The 22,664-nt window shown below is 50.9% G+C and overlaps 1 protein-coding gene across 5 annotated transcripts in view; it reads left to right on the forward strand.

The window, feature by feature from the left end:
• Positions 1-22,664, forward strand: part of LOC103823630 (protein CEPU-1) — a 357,359-nt gene that overhangs the window by 333,398 nt on the left and 1,297 nt on the right. For 4 of the 5 annotated variants that reach the window (XM_050983513.1, XM_018923760.3, XM_009098735.4 and 1 more), the window contains 4 exons: positions 15,948-16,082; positions 16,928-17,048; positions 18,625-18,776; positions 21,694-21,726. In XM_050983513.1, coding sequence (XP_050839470.1) covers positions 15,948-16,082; positions 16,928-17,048; positions 18,625-18,776; positions 21,694-21,726 — 441 coding nt within the window. The remainder of the gene's footprint in view (positions 1-15,947; positions 16,083-16,927; positions 17,049-18,624; positions 18,777-21,693; positions 21,727-22,664) is intronic. The other variant, XM_018923761.3, reaches the window with a different exon arrangement.

Here is a 22,664-nt window from a genome sequence, read left to right on the forward strand (position 1 = left end):
TCATGGTATAACTCAAGAGCTCAGTGGACCCGAGCAAGAGAGTTTTCTGCTTCTGATTTTGTGAAATGCAGCATGCTGGCCCTGTTGGTGCCTCCATCAGTTCTCAGACCTTGGTCCTACCTGTCCCCATCCTCATCCTCCTGCATGAACACAAGCAGGCTGCTGGCTCTGGAGAAGTGTTTTGTGAGCCTGTGACCAGTCCAAATAAGGTGTGATACAGCCTGTCTGCTGTCCCTCTGCCTTACTTCTCTCTGTCTTATTTTATTTCTCCTCCCAGTAATGCTGTATTAACTCACAGCAACTCCTGTTAATGCACCTGAACAGATTGAGGTGGAAAAAGAAGTGAAGCTGCTGGAGTCACAGCTTCTTCTGCCTCAGCAGAGGAGGCTTAACAGCTTAGAGGCTCTGTCCTGGGCTTGATGCTCCAGCTGGCATCACAAGTACCAGCAGAGCTGCCAGGTACTGGGGCTTCAAAATTCAGCTCTCTGAAACTGCTGTGAGGTGCCAAGATCTGGCATGGGATGGGGCAGCTCCATCCCTTCTTGGCACCCCTGTGGGGCCCAGGTCCTTGGGATGGCAATTAAGAGAGGCATCTTGAGGGTGAAGGGGGGGAGCAAAAGAGGCAAAGAGGGAGAGAATCATGTACAGAACAGTGGCCTGGATGTAACACCTGGCATAAAGGCAGCAGCCTGTGCCCAGAGGAGGTAGAAGTAGCACAGACCTGGACTAAGAGGTCTGGAAGGCAGCACCATGTGTGCCCATAAACATCCATTTTGCACCCTTAGGTGCAGAGCAGGTCTGTGTTTCTGAGTCTTTGGCTGGATTACAGTCCCCAGCCTCGCAGTGCCGACGCTGTCTGTAAACTGCAGCGAGGTCTTCTAGTTAATAGCCTGGTTTTGGTCACTCAGGTGTTTCCATAGTTACTGGGCTTTTTATTTATTTTTGGGGGGTAACTGATGTTGTCATGGCGATTGTCATATTGTCAGGCCAGTTTTCATCTCTCAGTGGATGCAGGCTGAGATTTCTTGGCTGGGATAAAGCACAGCACGCCGGGCCACCGGGCTCAGGGTGACGCCAAGGCACTGGCAGAGAGAGTGGCACCATGTTGAGTTATCCAGGGGATATTTATCTGTGCTGCAGACACAAAACTAGTCATGCCTCCCATTAAGCTTGGGAAATGTGCCAAGGAATTGAAGTGAGGGATCTTCCAGGAGGAAAGAAGCCTCAGCAGCCTCTGTCCCAGGAGAAGCAGGCACAGTTTAGCAGTAATGATGAGGAGGGCTGTGTGGGCAGACAAGTGGGGTTATCGTGCCATGGCAGGGCCAGAGGCACAAGGAAAGAGTGTAAAACTGGGTGTGTGCATGCAGATCCCTCCACTGGCTCATCCAGCTCTGCCACACACAGACATCCCGAGCCAGAGGCTGCATCCAAGTCGTCATCCTTAATGACCCTTGATGGACTTTTCTGCCATGGTTTTATCTAATTGCTTTTTGATTATTGCTGTAGTATGATGGATTCTGGTGTGAGGCTTAAGACAGTGGCTGCCAGGGTATGGAAAACATTATGGTTTGGCTGATGGTGTATTTACTTGTAAGAGGTCTGATCGAGAGGTCTAAGTGGTGGGAATCCCTCATTAATCTCAGGATTAAGCTGGGTGCTGAAAGCTGGATCCTGTGCAGAGCTGAAGTCCTGAGCTGAGGCTGAGCTGTCATTTGTGGGGCAGGTGATGCCTCAGTGCTACAAGGCAGAGACTGGGGAGATGCCTGCAGGATCCTGATGTGGCCACATCCAGGATATCCCCCATGATCAGCCCGTTTAACCTCCGTGGCCTCCCTGGAAGAGGAACAATCGCAGTCCCTTGTCTCACAGAACTGCAGGAGGATAAACACATTCCAGACGTGAGGCACTCAGAGGCAGCAGTAATCACAGCTCGTATACGCACTTAAGATAGATGAAACACGGTGGCCTGATGTGGCAGAGGTCTCATGAGATCATCTGTCTATACATCAGCAGCAAACCAGCAGAGGGACTCTGGGAGAAGTCTGGTGTATTTGGGTATATTGATTCTCCCTGGCTCTTGGCAAGGCTTTAAACAAGAGGACAAACATCTGCAAAAATTATCCAGCTTGAAGAGGTGCTTGTCCCTGGGAAAGGGAGACATCCTCCCATCTCAAAGGTTTGTCCATTAAGCACGTTGCCTGCCATCTTCATCCTCCCTGGAGAGGAGGCACAGGATAGGTTGGACATCAGATCTGGAGCTCAGCTGGGACACACAGGGAGAAGTGGGATCTGCTTGGGTGGGAAAATCTCTGCCTGCTTTTGTGCTGCCTTGTTCCTCCCCGATCAGCTGCACGTGCTGTGGGATTGTTCCTGTTAGCCTGTCCTCATGTCACCTCATTAATGGAAGACCAGAGAGCCGTGTCCTCTGCTGGCCCTTTTAGCAGGGAAATACCTCTCAGAGGGAGCAGATGGTTTGTGTAAGGCTCCTTCTGTGTTCATCCCGGGTCTTGTGTCTCTGCTCTGCCTCTTTTCTGCTTCGTAGATTTGCTTTGAGTGGTGTCTCAAAGAAGGGAAGCGAGTGCTTCTGCTGTGTGATGGAGCTCAGAGCCCAGCCTGAGCTGCCAGCTCAGCTCAGCTCAGCTCAGCACAGGATGGGATGGGATGGGATGGGATGGGATGGGATAGAATGGGGTAGGATGGGATGGCCAACATGTTGTACATACTGTCCCACCTCACTTTACTGCCTTTTGTGTCCCTCCTGTCTTTTGGTGTCTGGGTGATTCAACAGAGGTTCAGCTGACACACTTGATGGCCAAGCACCTTGTGCTCCTTCCTAGAGGCAGTTGCAGGCCTGGGCTCCACTGTATTAACTGGAGCATTTCAACTGGCTCCAATCCTGCCGGCAGCTCAACCATCCCCTTGTTTACTGTTGAAATAATTACTGCTTTGCCATAATATTAGCTCTGAGCCGTGACTCCATTACCATTATCGCCGGAATATTACCCATTTATTATCTCCCAGCAACCCTGGAAGATGAACACTAGGCTTCAGAGACCAATTGTTTTACAACAGACAGGATCTTGGTGTGCATTGTTTAATGAGGTAAACTACATTATAGCCAGCATTAATTTGGCTCCGGTGCTCTCCACTAAATCATTGTTAACCTGTAAATCTGCCACCACTTTTGATACTCCTTTAATCAACGTGTGCCAGACAGAGCAGCCAGACAAAGGGTCAGCAGTGGTCCAGCTCTGCTTGTATCATACAAACAGGAGGAATAAATAGGGTGAAGTGGCCATGTAGAAGCAGGACTTTGGAATGGACACTGGTTTTTGTGTGGTTGTGGTGATGGAGGCAACTGGCATTGCCATGGGTTGCTTGAGAAGAGTGTGGACTCATATGACCACCAGCAAGATCCCGACAGGGATCAGGGGAAATATTCAGCCTGTTGAATGCCAGCAGCTTCCCCATCAGCTCCCATGGGAGAGGGGTCTGGCCCAGCAGGGGACAGAATCTGGTGGAATCATTTCATGGCCTCCAGGTTGTTCTTTTGCCAAGGAATGACTAAAACTTTGTTAGTGTGACATGTGGGGAGCTTCTTTTAGCATTTCCCTTCCTGACGCACCCTAGTTCCTCCTGCTAGTTCAAAGCAATGGGAGATTATGTACTTTTATGTGTATAAAAGTAATATTTTTGGCTCCCTGCATGGTGAAAATGAACTCTTGGAGCTGATTTTGCATATTTGGCATACATGCCTCTAAAATATGCATCTTGGTACAAAAATAACAAGACCCCTTCCAGCTACAAATGAGGCAATGTCTTTCCCTTAAAAAAGGGGGGGAAAACCCTCTTGGTTTCAAGACATTCCCTAAATGCAGCTTTGCAATGTCACACTTTCCCAGCTTGCCAGAGGCAGAGAGGGATCTGCTCCTCATCACAGTTTGGGGGAAGCATCTCCCTGCTGCCCTAATAGGGGGCAAAACCAGGAAGCCCTGCCTGCACCCCCAAATTTTTTCCTGTGTCTTATTCCCTTGGTCCCTGATCACCTTTCCCACAGAGGTGAGACCCACTGAGGAGTGGCAAATGCCCTGATCTGTGCTCTGCATGGCATCTCCCTGCAGGAAGAATGGGATGTTAATGGTGTGGTGGGACAAAGCAGACAAAGCCCAACACACCAGCAATGTCAGCTTGTTGGATTTTCCATCTCTTTTTTGCTGCTGAACACAACTCCCTGTTTCCCTGATAAATGTGTGGCTTTGTGTCGCTCCCTGCCTGGGACTCTCCTTTCATTCAGATGGCCTGGGGAAGAGCAAGGGACAGGAGTGTCTGAGATTCCAGAGATCTCCACGCAAATTAAAACCTTTTATCAGCCCCTAATAGCTGTGCAAACTAATTATATTTGGGCCAAACTTTGCCAGCGACTCCCTTGAGGTATTATTATAAAAATCTGAGCTGTGGAAATGCGTCCCCATTCTGTCAACACCAGGTCGCTCCAGCTATAGAAAACTCTGCTCTGGCTCCTTTTAGCTCCCGTGATGTGCTTTGCATAAGCTGCTGCTGTTGTTTTCAGGAAGGAGAGAGCCTGGCTGGGCTGTGTCACACGTGGCCCAGGTCTGCTGAGCCAAGGACAGGGCTGTGTGCTGGGTAATAGCACTGAAATATTTATTTGCACAAGCCCTGCTGGCTTAGCTCAGTTTGTGGCCATCAGCATGGCTTTGGGGCTGTGGGTGCACAAGTACTTCCATCCCTGGAGAAATGGGATGTGGTGAGGAGGGGTGGGAAGGATGCTCCAACACAGCAGGCAGGAGATGGGAATGAGCAGCCCAAGGAGAAAGCACATACGGCTCTCTATGGATGGCTTTCCCAGTGCCAGTTCCTTGCTGGGTGGCCACTTGTGGTGTTGAAGCTGATTTCCACCCAAATTAGTTCTTTCTTTTTCCTGGCATCACAATTTGCTCCATTCTTTGCCTTTTAACCTTGTTCCCAAGCTTGCACAGGGTAGGGCATCAAAGATAACCCCCCTGTTCACCTACCCCCACTGTCTCTAGATGGAGGCAGCATGAGGAAATGCTTTGAGCCAAAGTTCCCAGAGGGAAGGAGGACTTTGCCCTGTGCCACTATTCCCCCACCATCCTTGTGCTCTTCCTGGGGCGCAGATTGCCAGCTAATGGGGCGGAGCTACGGCGAGCACTCTCCATTAATGGAGCAGAATATAAACAGAATAAAGCCTTCATTTCCCGGGCTGTGATTTCATTATTAATATACTTTACAGTTCACAGGTTGTTCATTTGCTTCCATGTTTTCTCAGCTGGTGTAATCTGCTGTGCGGAGTGAGAAGAGTCATAAAATTTCCATTTCCAGTTGAATGTGCGTCCAATTCGCCATGAAATGTTTCCTCTGTCGTGAATATTAAGTGCCCGAGGAGTCAGTGGCCCTGGGATAAAGCAGGGCAGGTTGCCAGACCCTGTCTGTGTCCCAGGGGTGCAGGAGAGAAGTGGGTGTAGAGAAGGAAAGGTGACAAGGCAAAGTGGGGGGACTGAGGTAGATCATGTGGCAGAGGGAGGAAGAGGGAAAAGAGGAAGAGAGAAAGTGAGAATAGAGGGAAAGGGAGGAAATTGAGTGGAAAAGAGGCTTTAAGGAGGGATGTGGTGGGTGAAGGATGCTCTGACAGGACTGACCTACACTCACCTCCTTGTTTCCCTGTCCCATCACCTTGACACTTGTCAGGGAAGATGTTGTGCCAGCGTTTGTCCCAGTTTGTAAATCAGTTGTTGATGTCTGTGCTCGGTCACTGCCATGGGCCTCAGGGCTGTGCCCTTCCCCTGGCCTGAATACGGGTAGAAAAAGAGTCTCCTTGTCTCTGGTGAGGTTGAGAAACACTGCTGTGCTTGTAAGGGCAAGGAGCTGGAACGTGCTGGAGAGCCAGAGAGGCTCAGCTGCCCGGTACCAAGTTGGAGAACAACATTGAAGCTACAACCACAGGGCTGTAGCATCATTGCAGACACAGAAAAAGGGCTTTTCACATGAATTTGGGGAGAAAAAAAAAAAAATGTTCTGCTCATGTTAAACAGCCAGCAGGAAATTTGTTGTGTATTTAGGATATTTAATGGCTTGTAGGCAAGCAACGGGTTTCTGGGACAAGGAAGCAGAAATTTGGGTAGTTGTGGCAGGTGGTCATGCCCCGAGGCTGGGAAGGTGGTGGGACCAGCAGTGCCATGGAGGGGTGCCCACAGCTGCAGCGCCACTGGCAGTGGGCACATCTGGCAGTACATCTGGCACGTTGCTGCAGCTGGAGGTGGTGAGAAATGTGTGCCTTGGAGACCCCTCCCTGGCCTTGCAATAGAAGCACGGGATGTGCTGTCACTGCTGGGAAAGGGGACAAAAAGGCAAATGATGGTGGCATGCCCAGGCTGTGGGGGTAACTTGGGTGCTACCCCGAGCTGATGGCATCGTTTCCTTCCGACTCTGCTGAAATTACTTCAGCCACAGCATTCCTCACTGCAGGGGAAAAAAATGCCTCTTCCTTTCCCATCTTCTCTCAGTCGAGTCAAGATAATAATAGTCTTTTTCTGATCCCCTGAACTTTCCCATCTGCTTGGTAAAACAATGGCAATTCTTTTTCCTCCTGGCCTCTCTCTCTGTCTTCCTCTCTTTTATTTTTATTCTCCTACGGTATAATTTAAAGCCAGAGCAATGCTGTAGCCCATGGGTTTTTCCCCTTCCTGTGACACACTGCTGTTATTTAAAATGGCATTTCCCTTGCAGAGCAATGCCTCTCGCTGCCCTCCCAGCTCCTGTAGCAGGGCCAATACCTATGCAGAGCCCTGAGGAGGGGATGATGGGCTGCAAGGAAGGGGCTCAGCCCAGCCTTCAGTACCCCAGTCTCAGTCAGCCAGCATCACTCATCCCTGAAATTCCTGTCACAACATCCCCATCCCCTTTCCCCAGACCCAGGGCATCCTCACCAGCCCCCCAGAGCCCCAAACCCATCCAACTCATCCCCCCTGCATTTCCCTGGCTTCTCTCAATAAGCCACAATATTGTGAGTGATCCTGCAGAAATGGAGACATCAGTGCCATAAAACACAAGGGACAGAGCAAGGCCACTGGGCTGGAAAATAGTGTGTCTGAAAAAATAAAGACGGGATAAAGATGATGGAGAGGCGACAGCGAGTCTCACCCTGCCGTGATTCAGATGGCTCTGGGGGGTAAAGAGTGGTCAGGGGGTCCCAGGGGAGAAAGAAGGATGGAAAACATCCCCCATTTGCAGAAAGTTGTGGCAGCGACAGAGTCTGGGCTTGCCATGAGCTGCCTGCTGGGATATGCGTGGAGAAGGGAAAGTTTCCCAGATCTCCATGACTTCTTGCCAGCACTGGGGATGGATTTAGCCGGCACTTGATGCTTATTTTTTTTACTCTAATGCCATTATGCCACTTGCTTCCCATCTGAGGGATATTTCCCTAATGCGGCTGAAATACGGCTTAGCCGAGGTTACAGCCATTTAACGCTTTGCATTGCAATTGCTTCTTAAGAGCTTGTCCTGTGGAGAAAGCCTTGGGGTTTAAATTTCCAGCCGGAGGGACCCTTCGGTCCTGGCTGCCAGCAGCTCTTTTTCACACAAATCCAGAGGAAAGCAGGGTGCCTCGAGTTTGGCAGGGGTTGGCAATGCTTTGTCCTGTACAGCAATGTGGTCACTTGGAGTTGCTGGGAAGGGATGTGGTGGATCTCCCATGGAATTTTTTCGGGTTCTTTGCAAAGCACCTGCAGATAAACAGGCAGGAGCAACCTTGGTTCTTGCTCTCTGCGCCAAGCCCTGTGCACCACAGCTTCTCCCAGAGCCAGAGAGGAAGCTGCCAGAAATGGGATGAGCTCCAGAGGAGCCAAGTTGCGACAGGATTTAATGGAGGAGCAGCGTTCCCACAAACAGGATGCGTGTTTGAGCGATTTTCTCCAGCAGCATCTGTCGCTCTCCAACATCTTGGTAGCATTGCAACAAATTATTTAACCACTACCCACTGTACCCCATCTGTTAGGCAGCCCCTCCACATGGATGGGGCCCTACTTCCCACCTTTCCTGAGGAACTCACTGGCGAAGGCTGAGCGCCAAACAACAGGACAAATTAAATCAAAAGCACAGCTTCGGCACCCAGGGGGAAAATGCACATCAGCTTTGACTTATTGCATGGCGCACGCTTACAAGAGAGAAGCAGCGGCTTTTGTCACTGCAAGGGGCCATGAAAAATGAATTAGGGCCGCTGCTGGGAGAGGGCATGCAGGAGAATCTTTCATTCCAGCAACGCTGTCCTCTCTCACCTTGGAAGCAGCTACAGGGAAAAAACCACAGGGAGGAAGGAGGGGTAAGGAAAGGAAGGAGAGAGGACTTTGTGTTGGGCACCTGATTGGATGCTCTGGGCTGTGGAAGAGACCATGGGAGGAAGAGTGGTGCCAGGAGCAGTGTTGGTGCTTGGGCAGGAGCTCCTGGGAGATGCTGTCTCCTCAGGAGCTCTCTGGAGAGGGCTTGGCTCTGTGGGAGCCTCGACATTGATTTTCCTGTACCTTTTGCATTAGTTTTTGCAAGGAGGCAGAAAAGCTCCGTGGGAAGTGGCTCCATGCCAGTCACAGCTTCGGTCCCTCCCAGTGTCACCACAAGGGTCACCCTTGCCTTTCCAGGGCCAAGAAGAAAGGGATCCAGCTCATGCTGGTGATAATGGGTGGGTGTCATTAAGAACAGCTGCCTTCTAACGAGCCCTGTACCCATCTTTGCTGCAAATCTGATGCTATTTAAGCTCTTTGTGAACTGCATTGCTAATTTGCTCTAACAGGGTGACACGTGCCCTCTGGACCTTTTCCTGGGGTCCAGTGTCCTTACCAGCACCCCAGGAGGAGGCAGAGGCTGGGAGAGGCTGAAGACAGTCGCTGCCACATTGCCGAGCCTTGAGCTGCCTCTGAGCTCTCCCTCTCACCGAAATAAAAGAGCTCATTCTTTATTCGACTCATTTACTCCTGAGTTAGAGCCTCGTTCAAGGGTGGTTGGTCCCTGAGTTGTTTTGTTTTGTTTCTTTAAATATTAATTTCCATAATCCATTTATTTCCCAAGGAACTACTTCTTGCAAACAAAAGGTTTAATGCTCCTCTTTTATTCCTGGTAACAAATAAGTTGTCTGAGACGTGCAAAAGCCTCGGCAGCAGCGAGCCGTGCGCTGGCTGATGCCACAATCCACACTGAGGATGTGCAGGGACGGGGGAGATGCATCCCTGAGGGATCACAGGTGCCACAGCAGCATCTCCCTGGAGGTGCTCAACCAGAGAGGGAGGGCAGCAAGCCCAGCCAACACTGGGAAGCCCCCACAACCCGGGATTCCAATCTTTTGCATGGAGGCGTCTCTGACATGCCTTTTTGAGATGGAAGATTTGAGAGCCGAAGGCCAGGAAGCACAATAGAAGATAGACTGCTTGTACCTCATTGTCTGGAGAATAGATGGGCTGCAGGCTCCCGGAGAATAGGAGCTGCCACTCAGGTGGCTTTAATAGAACAGGCGGCAGATAGATTTCAATAAAAGAAATGAGTATAAATATTGTTAGCGGAGAATAGAGGGAAAGTGAAAAAGATCTTGTTTAACGAGTCACAGTGGGAAACTTTCAAGGACTTTTAAGCTAAAAACTCTTCACAATGGTGCTATAATGGATGGCTCAGGTGACTTGGCAGCTCTGCATAGCATCGGTGGGGTGAGCAAAGTGGGCAGGTGTCCCTGGAACACTGCAGGGGAGGGCATGGCACTGAGTCAGAGACTGGTTTGGGTAGGAAGGGACCTAGAAGACCATCTCATTCCAACACCCTGATATGGACAGGGTCACCCTCCACTAGACCAGGTTGCTCAGGGGCCCAGTGCCTTGCTTTTGCTGTCCCTGGAGTTCATGCCAATATATTGACTATGTGCAACCACAGGCTGAGTGACCATGGGATGTGGTGGCATCTGGAAGGTCTCTGCAGGTCACCTGTCCCAGTGACTAGTGAGATGTGTGGCATGTGCCCACCTAATAGTTAAATATCAGAGTTGTTGTGTGAGATATGAGCCCCAAGGGTGATCTCAGGGATGCACTGAGCAAACGGAGCCACAAAAGTGGGTCCTGTCTTAGCTCTAGCTCTGCACTGAGCAAGAAGTTGAAGAATGTGTCTTTCCTGCCTTCGGGACAGGTCCTTGTTGGAATATGCCTGTCAAAATCCCCGTGTCCTGACCCTGTGGTCATGGGCAGCCATAGATGCAACCTTCAGAAATAGTCACCTGTGCTCCTGTCAGCACAAAATCAGGCCTGGGCAGGTCCTCCACTGTATTTTTGAGCCAAATTGAAGGCACCCTCAGCTCACCTATGCCCCAGAAAGTTGGAAGGGGAAGAAAAGCCACAACACTGCATGGCCACAGGCAAGGAGAGGGTCCCACAGCCCCAGGGAGGAGGGGACACTGATACCAGTGGAGAAGCAGGACTTTATGTCAAGGATTTTATGGCCACCCCTCTCCTTCAAAGCTGTGCTGCTGTGCACAAGGAGCAAAATTGGCTGTGAGAGTTCCTCAAATCCAAAGTAAAAAAGGGTCTGAGTAAGGAAAACATGATGTTTTCTCTCTGTTTGGTGACACCAAGCACAGCTGGTGATGGTCACCACCCCTTGGGCATGAGGATGAGGAGGGACCTCAGACTGCAGCAGTGGAATGAGCTCCTGCCAAGCTCCCACATCCCTGAGCGCCGTGCAGTGCCAGGCAGCGAGTGCAGCATCCCCTGGGGCTTTGCACAACATCAGGCCATGGAAACATGCTAAATAACATGGAAAAGCATGTCAGAGGAGAGATTTCCTTCCTTGTCATCGGGAAACTTCAAAAAGAGTGGCTTGGCCCCGTGTAAGCACGACACAGACTCTGATATGCTGTGTGCCCGTTTCTGGGGAGACAGTCCCGCTTCTGAAGGCTTGTGAACATGAAGAACAGGAGGTGTGCACCCTGCACCTCATGTAGGTGTGCTTCCTAAATGGATTGCTCAGCTGAGGGGGGGTCACAGATAGAAATGGGCTTGAGCCTGCAGTTCAGGGATGCAATATCCACAAGAGGAGGAGAGGAGTTTGTCTGGGTCGATAGGGTAATCTTAAAAAAAATCATTTTTTGAATGATTGCGCTGGATGGTTTCCAGCAGGTTAATTATCCCTAATCTTTGTCCACTGGAGCGTGGCAGCTTCAAACTGGCACAGAGGGGCTGAAAAGAGGGGGTGCACAGAGGAGAAACTGCCCTAGCTAGGGTCATTCACCTGATCAAACAAAAATGGGGAAGGGAATTTCAGAAATGCCTGAGCTTTGTTCCTTATGTGTTAATGAGCCATCAGGAGAGGGTAATAGTTGTTAATAAGAGGTGAAGCAGGTGCATCCCCCAGTTTGGCTGGGCCATGTACTGGTGGCAGCCTTAGCTCTTGTTTACCCACCCACCTGGGGCTGTGTCCTGCCTCCTTTGAGATGGATTTGGGGTGATTTGGGGTGGTTCTTTCCCCATCTATTTCCCCATCTGCTCCGATTCTACTAAATCTCCCATTCTGCTCCCATCCCAGCAGCACTTTTCCTCTCGCTGCTGCACGAAGTAGAGGTGAAGCGTGTCTCAGGTGCCAACAATTCTCTTATTACTTTTGTGTGCTTTATTTATTTACCATAAACTGTTATAGGATGGCCATCAGCACCGCATTGGGGTGACGTTTGAAATATATGGCTCTCGGGTTTAGTGCGTCACTCGGAGCCGGGAGTCTGCACAATGTTAATTTTTATTGCCAGAAGTAGCCATAAATTGATAGTTGAGAATTGCTGTAGGGACTGTAATTAACTAGTTACTATTTCACCTCCAAAAGGAGCAATGTTTCACGCTCTTACTTTTACTTATCTGGAATCAGCTGCTGTCAACATCCGCTGAAGCCCGTATAAAGATTTATAGACCTTGGAGGTAAATATTGACTAATGGGCAGCTTGGCTTAATGTTCACCTTGAAGGACAATAAATTGTGCTATTGATTGAAGCGAGATGTCAATATCTGCATTGTTGTAAACATTTTAATAAAATTATCTCCATAAAATATTCTCTTTCTTTGGCTCATCCTGGCCACTGGGATCAGTGCCTGGAAAATGCAGCAGCACGGTGTAGAGGGCAGGGCAGTGCTTCGGGATCACTGGTGGGACTTTGAGAACCCAGAGACCAAACATATTGTGGAACCACTGTTGAGGTTGTGCCTTTGGGCTTTAGAGGTGAAAATCTTGCAGCTCTGGGTGGCTGGGCTGGCTCAGCTTGATCTGAGGTGCAGGGAGTTGGTATGGACACAGGGAAGAGCTCCAAGGAAGGTTTTTCAATGGCATCACAGGCAGTCTTCAGCCAGGGAAAGCTGTGAGCAGTGTCCTAGAGACCTGAACATGGCTGCAACAGTGAGCCAGGGGACAGTGGCATGTAATTAATTTGGGAACATGTGTTCACTTTCTGGTGAGTTATTATCTTGTCAGAGGCTCAATGGAAGCAAATGGGGAGGAGGAGTCAGAAGGGAGATGAGTCAGGATGGGAAAGTGAGGAGAAGTGAAGGAAGAAGAAAGGCATGGAGGGAGGAATATGGATGCAGGAGGCATCAGCCCACACCTCATTGCATCCATGCTGTGTGGGACCCCAAGCACAGCTTGGCCATCTGTGGGGCTGCCTTGGTGCTCTGTGCCACACCAGGACCTCGCCTCTGTGGCTCCTCCACTGCCATGATGGTCAAACTTCCCCTTCCCTGAGGCTTTTAACAGAGATCTGCAGAGCAGGTCCCAAATAGTTGGTGGTCTGTGTGCAGCCTCCTGCTCACTGAGCACAGAGACTCAGGCTCCCTGAGTCCATCTCCCCAGCTCACACAGGGTTAGTTCATCATCCTTGGCTGATGAGCAAGGATTACACTTGTGTGTCGTCCATGGCCATTCCATTTCTAGCCTGTATTATATTATTAGTATTAATAATAATAATGATGGGTGCTGGCTGTGCTAGTTTTCTAGCTCCTCAGGAGATGAGAGAGCTCTCCATTAATTCCTGCAATATTTCAGCTCCTAATTGTGCTCAAGCAGAGACAGCCTTGAAGTTCCCACCATCAGTTCAGGCAGAAAAGGATTGGTATCTCTGGCAGAGCTCCTGGAGCTGCAGGGCTCTGGTCAAGTCTTGCCCTCAGCATTCCTGAGTTCCAGATGCTTCCAGGATGTGGTCCACAGAGTAAAGCAGCTTTACAGATCTGGTTTTCCTGTGAAGCCACTTGTATAGGAGAGGGTGGAGGAATGTTGTCTAAGTCACCTGGTGTCGCCTGCTTTACCAGGGGGTAGGGACTCATTATGTCACCTAAATATTTGAGATGCTGTAGCTGGCACTAAGGAGCAATCCCTGGGCCAGAGCCTCTTGCAGGGGTGTTATCCCTAATGCTATTGTCATCTGAGCATGACTTACATCAGGTTGTGCACAGGACAGAAACAGGAGTCATCTCCAGCTCAGAGCATCCTGTCTCAGTCAGGGGCAGGCTCTGTTTGGCTGTAGCCAAATTCCCAGGACGCCAGACCCTGAGCCCCTGAACTTCGAGCTCTGCCTCTCCATCAGCTGATTACCATGCACATATCTCAGACTTCAGTGGAACGCAGGCACAGAGGGAACCTTCGTCCCCCAGTTTCCTGAGCTTTTGCAGGTGGAAATCTGACCCTCACAGTTACTTTAATGAAGTCTTTTGCTGGGGAGCAAAATGCACTCAAGCTGCTTTGCTCCCTGATCAAACCAGGCACACAAATTATGGCTTGACTATGGCAAGAGCTAATTCTTGCCGTGTGTGAGCTGACTCTGGAACATGGGAAAGGGCCTTTGGTGAGTTGGGAAGCAGTGTTATCTGAGCCTTTGCACAACCCAGAGTCAGATTTGTGCATGGAGCATCTGAAGGCCACCGGCTGTGTCCTTACTTTATCAGCAGGCAGCGCTGTGCTACAGAGAAGCTGATTCTAGGTCAGCCACAAAAAGGAAATTTTTTTCCCCCTCTCTCCTTTTTTTTTGCAGTGCCGCAGGGCCACTGGATGTAAAGCTGTAATTTTTGTGTCTCTAAAGGATATTGATTTTGGGGTAACGCCTTCATATCTCACCCTTCAGTTGCACTAAGTACTGATGAGCTCAGCGGTTTGCACCACCAGCCACTCGGGTGGGAATTTCAGCACAGGGCTGAGGACACTGGTGGATGTCAGCAATTCATCAACAGGAAAACTCACTTCACTCCTTTGCAAAGCTCACAGGGCTGCCTTCCCAGTTAGGTCAGCTGGAAAGGTGGGATGTATGTGTGCGTGCATGGGGTCCTCAGTTCAGGGAGCAGTGGACATGCAGAGTCCTGGGGATGCTGTGTGGAGGTGGCAGCTGTGAGTTCTGGTGCAGGGAGAGAGAGCCAAGGTGGGATTTCATCGTGGCTAAGCATATTTGCACTAGTTTGAGTTGACAATAGTGGCACCTGGCATTGCAGCAGCAGGATCCTGGCAGATGCCTGGGGTGCTCAGAGTTGAGCTGTTCCAGGGGATCACAGAAACACCATTGGTGCTGCTCGGGTCTCTCCGTGGTGGGTGGTGGAGTCTGACCACACTACTCCTGCAGTGTGGGAAGAGATGCCATAAAAGCACCAGCCGGTGGGATGCAGAGGTGTGTGCCCTGCTGGGAGCCTCCCACGTGTGGATTTTGCATGCATTTGTAAGGAGCAGGATGCACATGGTTGACTGGTCAAGCGCAGTGAGTTGTGGCCCATCAGGTCACGCCAGCACAGACAGAGGTATCCGGGTGGGAAGCCAGGGCTGGCCGAGCTCACGGCATCCCCCTGGGGACCAGGGACCTGTGCTTGGCCTCTCTGCCATTGGCACTCACTCCCAGAAACAGCTGTCCAGAGCTAATTTATTTCCTAATGCTGCAGCAATGTTAATTTATAAATTACACTGGTAATTCTAGCTATTATTAATTTCAGATGGTGTAGGGCAAGCCTAATTAAAATATGACACCAATTGCCACACATATGTACCAAGGACTACCGTTTAAAATTTATAGGAATATTAAGTGTGACACAGGGCTTGGAGATGTTCCGTGCAGTAATTACAGCATCCTGGCTGCAGGAGATCCAGTGGGGAGATGTAAACAACAGGAAAGGGAGAAGTTGTCTCTGTTTTGGGACTGCAAAAAGTAATTTTTGCTGCTTGTTTGAGGGAAGAACTTGGGGAGTCTTGTGCCCCAACCTGCTCCCGGCCAGCCAAGCACTCTATGTTTTTCCAGGAGTGTGTCAAAATAAAGAGAACTCCTGCAAGGAATGGGGGCTGAAAGATGCCAGAGTGAGAAAATGCCACTGATTGCATCTCTCTGGCTTTGAGTGAAACAAGAAGCTGCACAGCCTGGATGGAGAAGAGGGAGACAAGTACAGCCCCCTCAGAAATGAGCCTGGGGTGGCACAGGGATGGGGGGGTTCAGCTAAAGGGAGGTGTTGGCACCACCACTGATGGGAATAGACTTGCTGTGAATTAATTGAAGCTGAAAAATTAGAGAAGGGTGTCATGTGAGCTGAGTTAGCCTGGAGGAATCCCGCAGCAGGGGGGATGTGCAGAGGTGAGCTCAGGTCATTTTGCAGGGTGCAGGTTTGCCCACGTTGCCCACCCTGAGCATATCAAGGACATTATATCCAGCAAGTAATGCTCCCGGTGAGGCCAGAGCTGCTGGAGCAGTCCAGTGTTTGCAGAAACCTTTCTGGCAATGATTTCCTTGGAACAGAGGGGCACAGGCGCAAGGGCATTCCGGGCTGGGACCTGCAGGCTGGGTGTCCTAGTGCAGAGTGACACACTCACAGATGGTGAGCAGCCAGTGGGCACAGGTTTGTTTGTGCCTCCCCATCACTCAGGGCTCTCTGTCTCTGCCTCCTCAGCCGTGGGCTTCATCAGTGAGGATGAGTACCTGGAGATCACGGGAATCACGCGGGAGCAGTCGGGAGAGTACGAGTGCAGCGCCTCCAACGATGTCTCAGCGCCCGTCGTCCAGCGAGTCAAAGTCACCGTCAACTGTGAGTCCCTGGGGCCATCAGAGGACAGGGGTGGGGCTGCAGAGGGTCACTGTGCTGCCCCACAAGGGAGTGGTTCATGGAAGTGAGGCATACAAAGGCCCCAGAGCGAGACAGGCGGCAGCAGTTTTGCTGAGCAGGTGGTGTTTTGCCCTATTTTCCCCTTCTTTTCAAGCTCCATTTTTTCCCACCACCTCCTCCTCAGCTGTCTCCATCAACCTGGGTTTTCTGCCCATGCAGAGATGCTGTGCTGATAACCTCTGAGGAGAGGAGAGAAGTGAGCAGTAAATAGAATTTTTCTTTTTTTTCTGTTAGAAAAAATGAGAGAGAGGAAGGAAGCACCATATTTCATGTTTAGACATACACAAAGACCCTCCTAAGCCCCTGTCTGGTCACTCCATTAGCTGGACATGTAACAACCATGAGCTGGGGGTCTGTTGTTTCTGGAAGAGAATTCCCATGAACCAGAAAACCTCTGTACAGCAGCACCAGAGTGGCAGGAGCTGAGAATGGGCTCAGAGATTATTTTGGCTCCTGCTCATGTGCAGGGAGAGAAAGGAAATCTTGAGGAGCAAGGGGCAGGGATAGTGCCGTAGTTGTTGTTAGTTTGATTTGTTATACATACCAGTAAAGAACTGTTATTGCTATTCCCATATCTTTGCCTGAGAGCCCCTTGATTTCATGATTCTAATAATTCAGAGGGAGGGAGGGAGGGAGGGGGTTTTCATTCTCCTTTCCAAGGGAGGCTTTTTCTGCTTTCCCTATCAGACACCTGTCTTGTAAACCAAGAGAGATAGGAGTCCCAAAGGCTGCTGGGTGTTCACCCCAGATTTCCCCTCTCCCCGCAGACCCTCCGTACATCTCGGATGCGAAGAGCACCGGGGTGCCAGTGGGGCAGAAGGGCATCCTGCTGTGCGAGGCCTCCGCCGTCCCCTCCGCCGACTTCCAGTGGTACAAAGATGACAAGCGGTAAGAGCCTGGGGGGCACGACTGGGGGGAAGACACCGACCCCATGTGGGCTGCACCCAGGGCCAGCAGCTTCGGCTCATAACCCTTGGCACCAGTCTGGTTTGGGTACTGAGGCAGATCCCCCTGACAGCAGCAGGTTGTGCTTGTCTGGGGCAAATCCAGGCATTCCATCAGGCAGCCAGCAGCCACAGCTGGAACTGCCACCACCCAGGATTATTACAGGCTTTTTATTTAACTCATCAAATTTGTGGAGATGGATTTTCCCAGGAACCTCTCTCAGCCCTCACTGGGGGAGGATTGTTGCTGCCTGTGTCCCTGTACGAAAGTGGTGTGGTAAATCCCTTCTTGGGTGAAGCATAATGTCCAAAATGGATATTGGCAGCACAAATCCAGGCACTTAAGAGTGGATGAAATCTCTGACATCTCTTTAAATGCTTTGGCCAGAAGGCAGCTCTTGGAAAAGCAAAAGGAATGTGGTGTCAGTCAAGAAACAGGGTTTGCTATACCTCAGAGACAGCCTGCCCTGCTTTGGGGTGAAAATGGACCTTTTAGATCAACCTGCAACTTCTGTGTCCTGCCAAAGCACAGGGACATGGTTGGGGAATAGGAAGTAGTGCAGCACAGCCTAGGGTAGGTCCCACTCTGGAGAACTTGCCTCTCTCTGACCCCAGGCAAAATGGTTTTAACCAATTTTTGTGTTGATTAGCCCAGAGGGGCTATGGTGTGGCCAAACACAGGACAAGCCACACCAGTCACTGATAAGGAGGGATGTTTTGGCCAAAAAAATGATCCAGAATGTGGAGGGAATTCTGGGTCTGCCTGCCTCACCCGGTTGGAGAGGAAAGGAGCAGCAGAGTGTACAAAGCTGCAGATGTTTGTGTGGCAGATGAAAGGCTCTGCTCAGAACTAGGTCAGATCACGAGGGCCTGCGGAGCAGCGGCAGGAGCGGGCTCAGCCCGCCTGATCAGCACCCAGCATGGATGATAATGGGAATCCAGCACTTCCTGTGAGGAATTAGCAAGCAAGAGCTGCAGGAGCTAAGCAGGATGGGGACACCAGTTCAGGGAAGCCCAAGCACTTGGTCAGTGCTTCAGCATTTGTGCTGGCTGAGAAGCCTCCCTGCTGTGGTGGGTGCCTATTGCAGCATTCACTGGGGACGCACAGGGATGAGAGGAAAGTCACAGAAGGCATTCTGCAGAACAGAGAGGACTGAGGACATGAGAGGGAAATCAGGCTCTTCTGTAGGGTGGGAATGAGCCTTTTCCAGATTCTCTCCTCAGGCACGGGAGCATCCCTCTCTCTGCACAGCATTTGGCAAGTCCCAGCACCATCCCATGACCCTGCAGCAGTGAGCATGCCTCTGGTCAGAACGGGGGTGGCATGGGCTGGTAGCTGGAGACCCAGCAGAACAGCATCCACCTCCCTTATCTTTCCCAACACCTTCCCCTCTCCCTCGTCTCCCAAGCTCCATCTCCCCACTCACAGGAACAACCAGAGGATAACTGGGCATAGAAAATAGTGAGCATTTCCCTTCCTGATGTCACCCCCTTGACCTCCCATTCCTCTTTTCTCCCAGACTGGCTGAAGGACAGAAAGGGCTGAAAGTGGAGAACAAAGCCTTCTTCTCCAGACTGACCTTCTTCAACGTCTCCGAGCAGGACTACGGCAACTACACCTGCGTAGCCTCCAACCAGCTAGGGAACACCAATGCCAGCATGATCCTCTACGGTGAGTAGGGCTGAGGGAATCAGCCAGGAAGGGGGAATGGCTTCCAGTGACACCACCAATGGCAGAGACATGGGAAGGGTCTCCCATGTCTTTTGGGGGAGATTTGTGTATTTGCTGCTGGTCCTTTCTGTCCTTGGCACGTGGGCTGGAGGTTGTGGTGAGTCCTTGGGAAGGGGAGAACCTCAAAAGCTGCCTCCTGCTCCAGGTTCAGTGCTTCCCACCATTCTGAAATGGTGGGATTCACCACATCCCACATTTGGCACTGTGTTTGGGATCTGCCACGAATGCAAAGTTGGGAGCTGGCTGCCGGTTTCCATCTTCTTGCTCTGATGAGTACCTGGGAGAGCCTTGGTGTGAAGGCATCCCCCTGTGTAGATGGGTGGGAGGAGAGATGCTGCTCAGTGTCACTGCTGCCCCATTCCCATGTGAGAACAAACAGGCTCCCCGCCCCATCACCTTCCAGGTTATGTTTTCTGCTCCTGACAAGCAGATATATCCTTATTGGAGGTGCCAAGGGAGATGGGAAGGTGTGGGGGGCAGGAAGGTTTGTACCCTTGTCCCAGGACTGTTTTCCCTGCATGCTGGAGCTGGGATGAGAGCAATGCTGACACTGCTTATGGATGGGAAGGGCTGTGACTGATTGACATATTTGACAAACCTCTTCAGGGGGCAGCAAAACTAGAGCAGGGGCTGTGCTCTCCAGGAGTCAGGAATGGATGACAGATCTCATCCCTGGCCACTGCTTGGGGATATTTCCCTGCTGGGGTATGGGGTGTGTGGTTCTTGCAGCTGAACCATACAGGACAAGTGGGGACTGGGGACCTCCAGCCTCCCCCCAACATTGTCCTCCTCCTTGCCACTCAGTTGTTGTGCCTGGTCATTTCCTTGTCTCTTGTTATTGTACTGTCAGAGAGAGTAGAGCAGAGTGACAGATGAGCCTTCCTCGCCCCCAGGTCCCTCAGGGATGGCTCAGGGCAGTCTGTGCCCTGGCCATACAAAGCATCTTGGGATAGGGAACAATTCCACAGTATGTTCTGGATTCTGGAGTGTGCCAGGGCAGTGGGAGGCACATGGAGACCCTGGGAAGTGCTGTCCATGTCTTGGGGAGGGGCTGGATGGATTCCAAGGGCGCAGTTTGTTTAAGGACAGTAGGGGATGTTGGGCTTTTCCAGGGGCCACACCACAGCTGTGGGGTCAGGGTGGCATCACAGGACAGGCTTATCCTCCCCTGCCACTGGTACTGGCAGCTGTGCCAGGTTCCCCTGAGCTGTGACAGGAGTTCATCCCATATTGCATGCTCAGACCCATTTGCTCCCCCAGTGAAGTCCAAGCTGTATATGATGAAGCCATCATTACTGTTGCTTAGGAACTATCTCAGTTCTCTTCCCAGCCAGCCTTCCTGGTAATCCAATAGCCCTATGTTTTAGGGAGGCAAACACCTCTGGCACTGCAAAGCCACCCAGGCCTGGCTCCACCTGTTCTGCAGGCGCATAGTAGCCGTGCCAAGTGCTTAACATAGCCTGAGCCACATTCTTAGCTGTGATGTTGCAGCTTTCCAATGTGTTTATGAGGTTAAAATCTTGATTAGTGGGAGCCTTCAGTTTGGCATCTGCAGATCCAGGCTGGATGAACAGCCTAAAAGTAAAGATGACATCTCCCTGCTGAAGAGCTCTTGGTTTCTTGGGTTCTAACCCATCTGTGGGACACATGCTGTGATGGCAGTGTCAGGTGGGAGGCCAGGAAGCATCCCACAAAAATCTAAGCTTATTTTATGATCTCCCCTTAGCTTTGTGGTCTGACTGTGAATCCCATCAGGGAGCGAAATCAGAGCCCTTTGACCACCCATAATTTCCATAAAGGCTGCATTGATTGAATGATTCATTCAATCTTTGATAATTGAGACCCCTTGGGAGGTGACAGTTCCCTGAGGAGACTGTGACATGTGGGGGTCCCCCATCTCCTGGTGCAGGGCTCCCCAGCACCCCCAGGAACAATCCCTCCCTAATTACCTGGATGTGATGGCCCCAGGCATCATAGGGCCAAACTTACCCATCCCTAAGCAACCAGTATTTTCAATCTGGGGATTAATGTGTCTTTATTTATCAAAATATTTATTTATTTAATGTAAGACAAGAGGGAAGTGGAAGCGGTGGCTGCACTACCTGTGCATGAGAAATGTCTCTTCTGTGAGGTTTTGGGGGACAATTTTGTGAGTGGCGCTTTTTCCCTGAAGCTGAGTGTTTTGGATTTTTTCCCCCACAAATGGAGGTTTCATCTGCGCAGGTACCGTGACACGAGCTTTTTTGGGGTTGTGAGAGAGGCTAATGTAGCGTTCATCTTTTAATCTTTTTTTTAATCTAATTTTTCATGGAGGTCAACTAGTGCTTTATTTAACATGTAGCACTCGTTATTCCAGACCTGCCGCCTCATTCAGCGGCTCATTTGGTGCTGTCTAGGATGTGATAGAGTGCTCAGGGAAACCACATCATTCTGTGGAGTTGGGGAAAAAACCAACCCTCTGCTTCTCACCCATCACACAATCTATGTTGCTCCCAGAGGCAGCTGTCAGGCCATAAATCTTTTTGGGATGTTACAGGATTAGCAAGAGGGATGGGCCCTGAACTCACAGGGGAGAGCTGAACCCCCTGCATCCCCATATCCCAGCCCCTGTGCTTTGCCTTTTGCACAGGGGGCAACTAGAGGCTTTGCCAGGTCTGAGGTCCCATATTCATCTCATCTCAGAGATGAGGGGACCATGGCCCCACAGCAGTGGGGTGTGATTTGGGCAACAGATCCCATTTCTACCCCATCCTCTGGTTTTCCCACCCCAGGTCGAGGGCAGGCTGAGGGAGGTGTCTCGAGCCTGCGCTTTCCATTGCCCTTTTGCCTTAACTTTCCCTTGTTCTTTAATTTTTAGAAGAGACAACTACTGCTCTGACACCCTGGAAAGGTCAGTAATTTGGGGGTCCCCTACAATGCCAGTGCTTCCCCTGCTGTTCCCCTTGGGCCCCTCCGGCTCCCACCACAACTCATCTCAGTGGGAGCTGCAGCGCCCACCACCTGGATCTCCTGCCCCACTGCTTTCACTGGTGTAGGGATGAATCAGAGCTTTCTTAGAACCCTCCCATCCTGCCCCCTCCCTGCCAGCCTACTGTGCCTGTCTGGTGGTGGTCTGTGCCCTCTGCATGCCTGTCCCCATCCCATGGTGTCCTGCTCCCTCCCCCTTGCCAGGGCACGGCAGGGATGTCTTTGGGCTGCTTTCCCAGGGCTACTATGTAAGTGGGCCTTGTGGCAGGTCTTTCTCCTCTGGGATGCTTCTAGTGCCTTTTAATGGGATGAGATGGGGGTGGACAGGCATTTGGTCCCCCTCCTGGTGTTATTCCTGGCCAGGACAGCTAGCTCCATGCTGTGCAATCTTATTGTCCGGCCAACTGGCCTGGTGTCATCTTGATTTTCGGGTGGCTTCATTTGGGATGAATCGAGTGGTCAGTCCTGGGGATGACTTGTAGATGTCTGTGGAGGCAGTGTGTGAGTCCTGGAGTTGTGAGGTGTGAAGTGTCTGAATGTGCTGGAGAGTGTAACTGGTGGGAAACCAGATGGTTACTGATGCTCAGTGCCCCGGTCAGGTTTTGAAGGGAGGGGACATGTCCTGGGGTTTCAAAACCAGTTGTGAATCAGACCTTGTGGTTAGCTCTGTGTCCTCAGGAAGCATGGATGCCTTCCTGAGGTCTTTTTCCACCTTAGTCTTCTCCTGGGCCACTATTTGGTGAAAAAATGGGTGTTTTGGGGAAAGCCATTGCCTAAGACACCTTCCACATCCTTTCTCACAGTGAGCTTTGAACTCCTCACTTCTTGTTGTCCCCATTGGCGGGCTTGGCTCTTCTTGAC

The sequence above is a fragment of the Serinus canaria genome, chromosome 24, assembly GCF_022539315.1.
Source record: "Serinus canaria isolate serCan28SL12 chromosome 24, serCan2020, whole genome shotgun sequence".
NCBI classification, from domain to species: Eukaryota; Metazoa; Chordata; class Aves; order Passeriformes; family Fringillidae; genus Serinus; species Serinus canaria.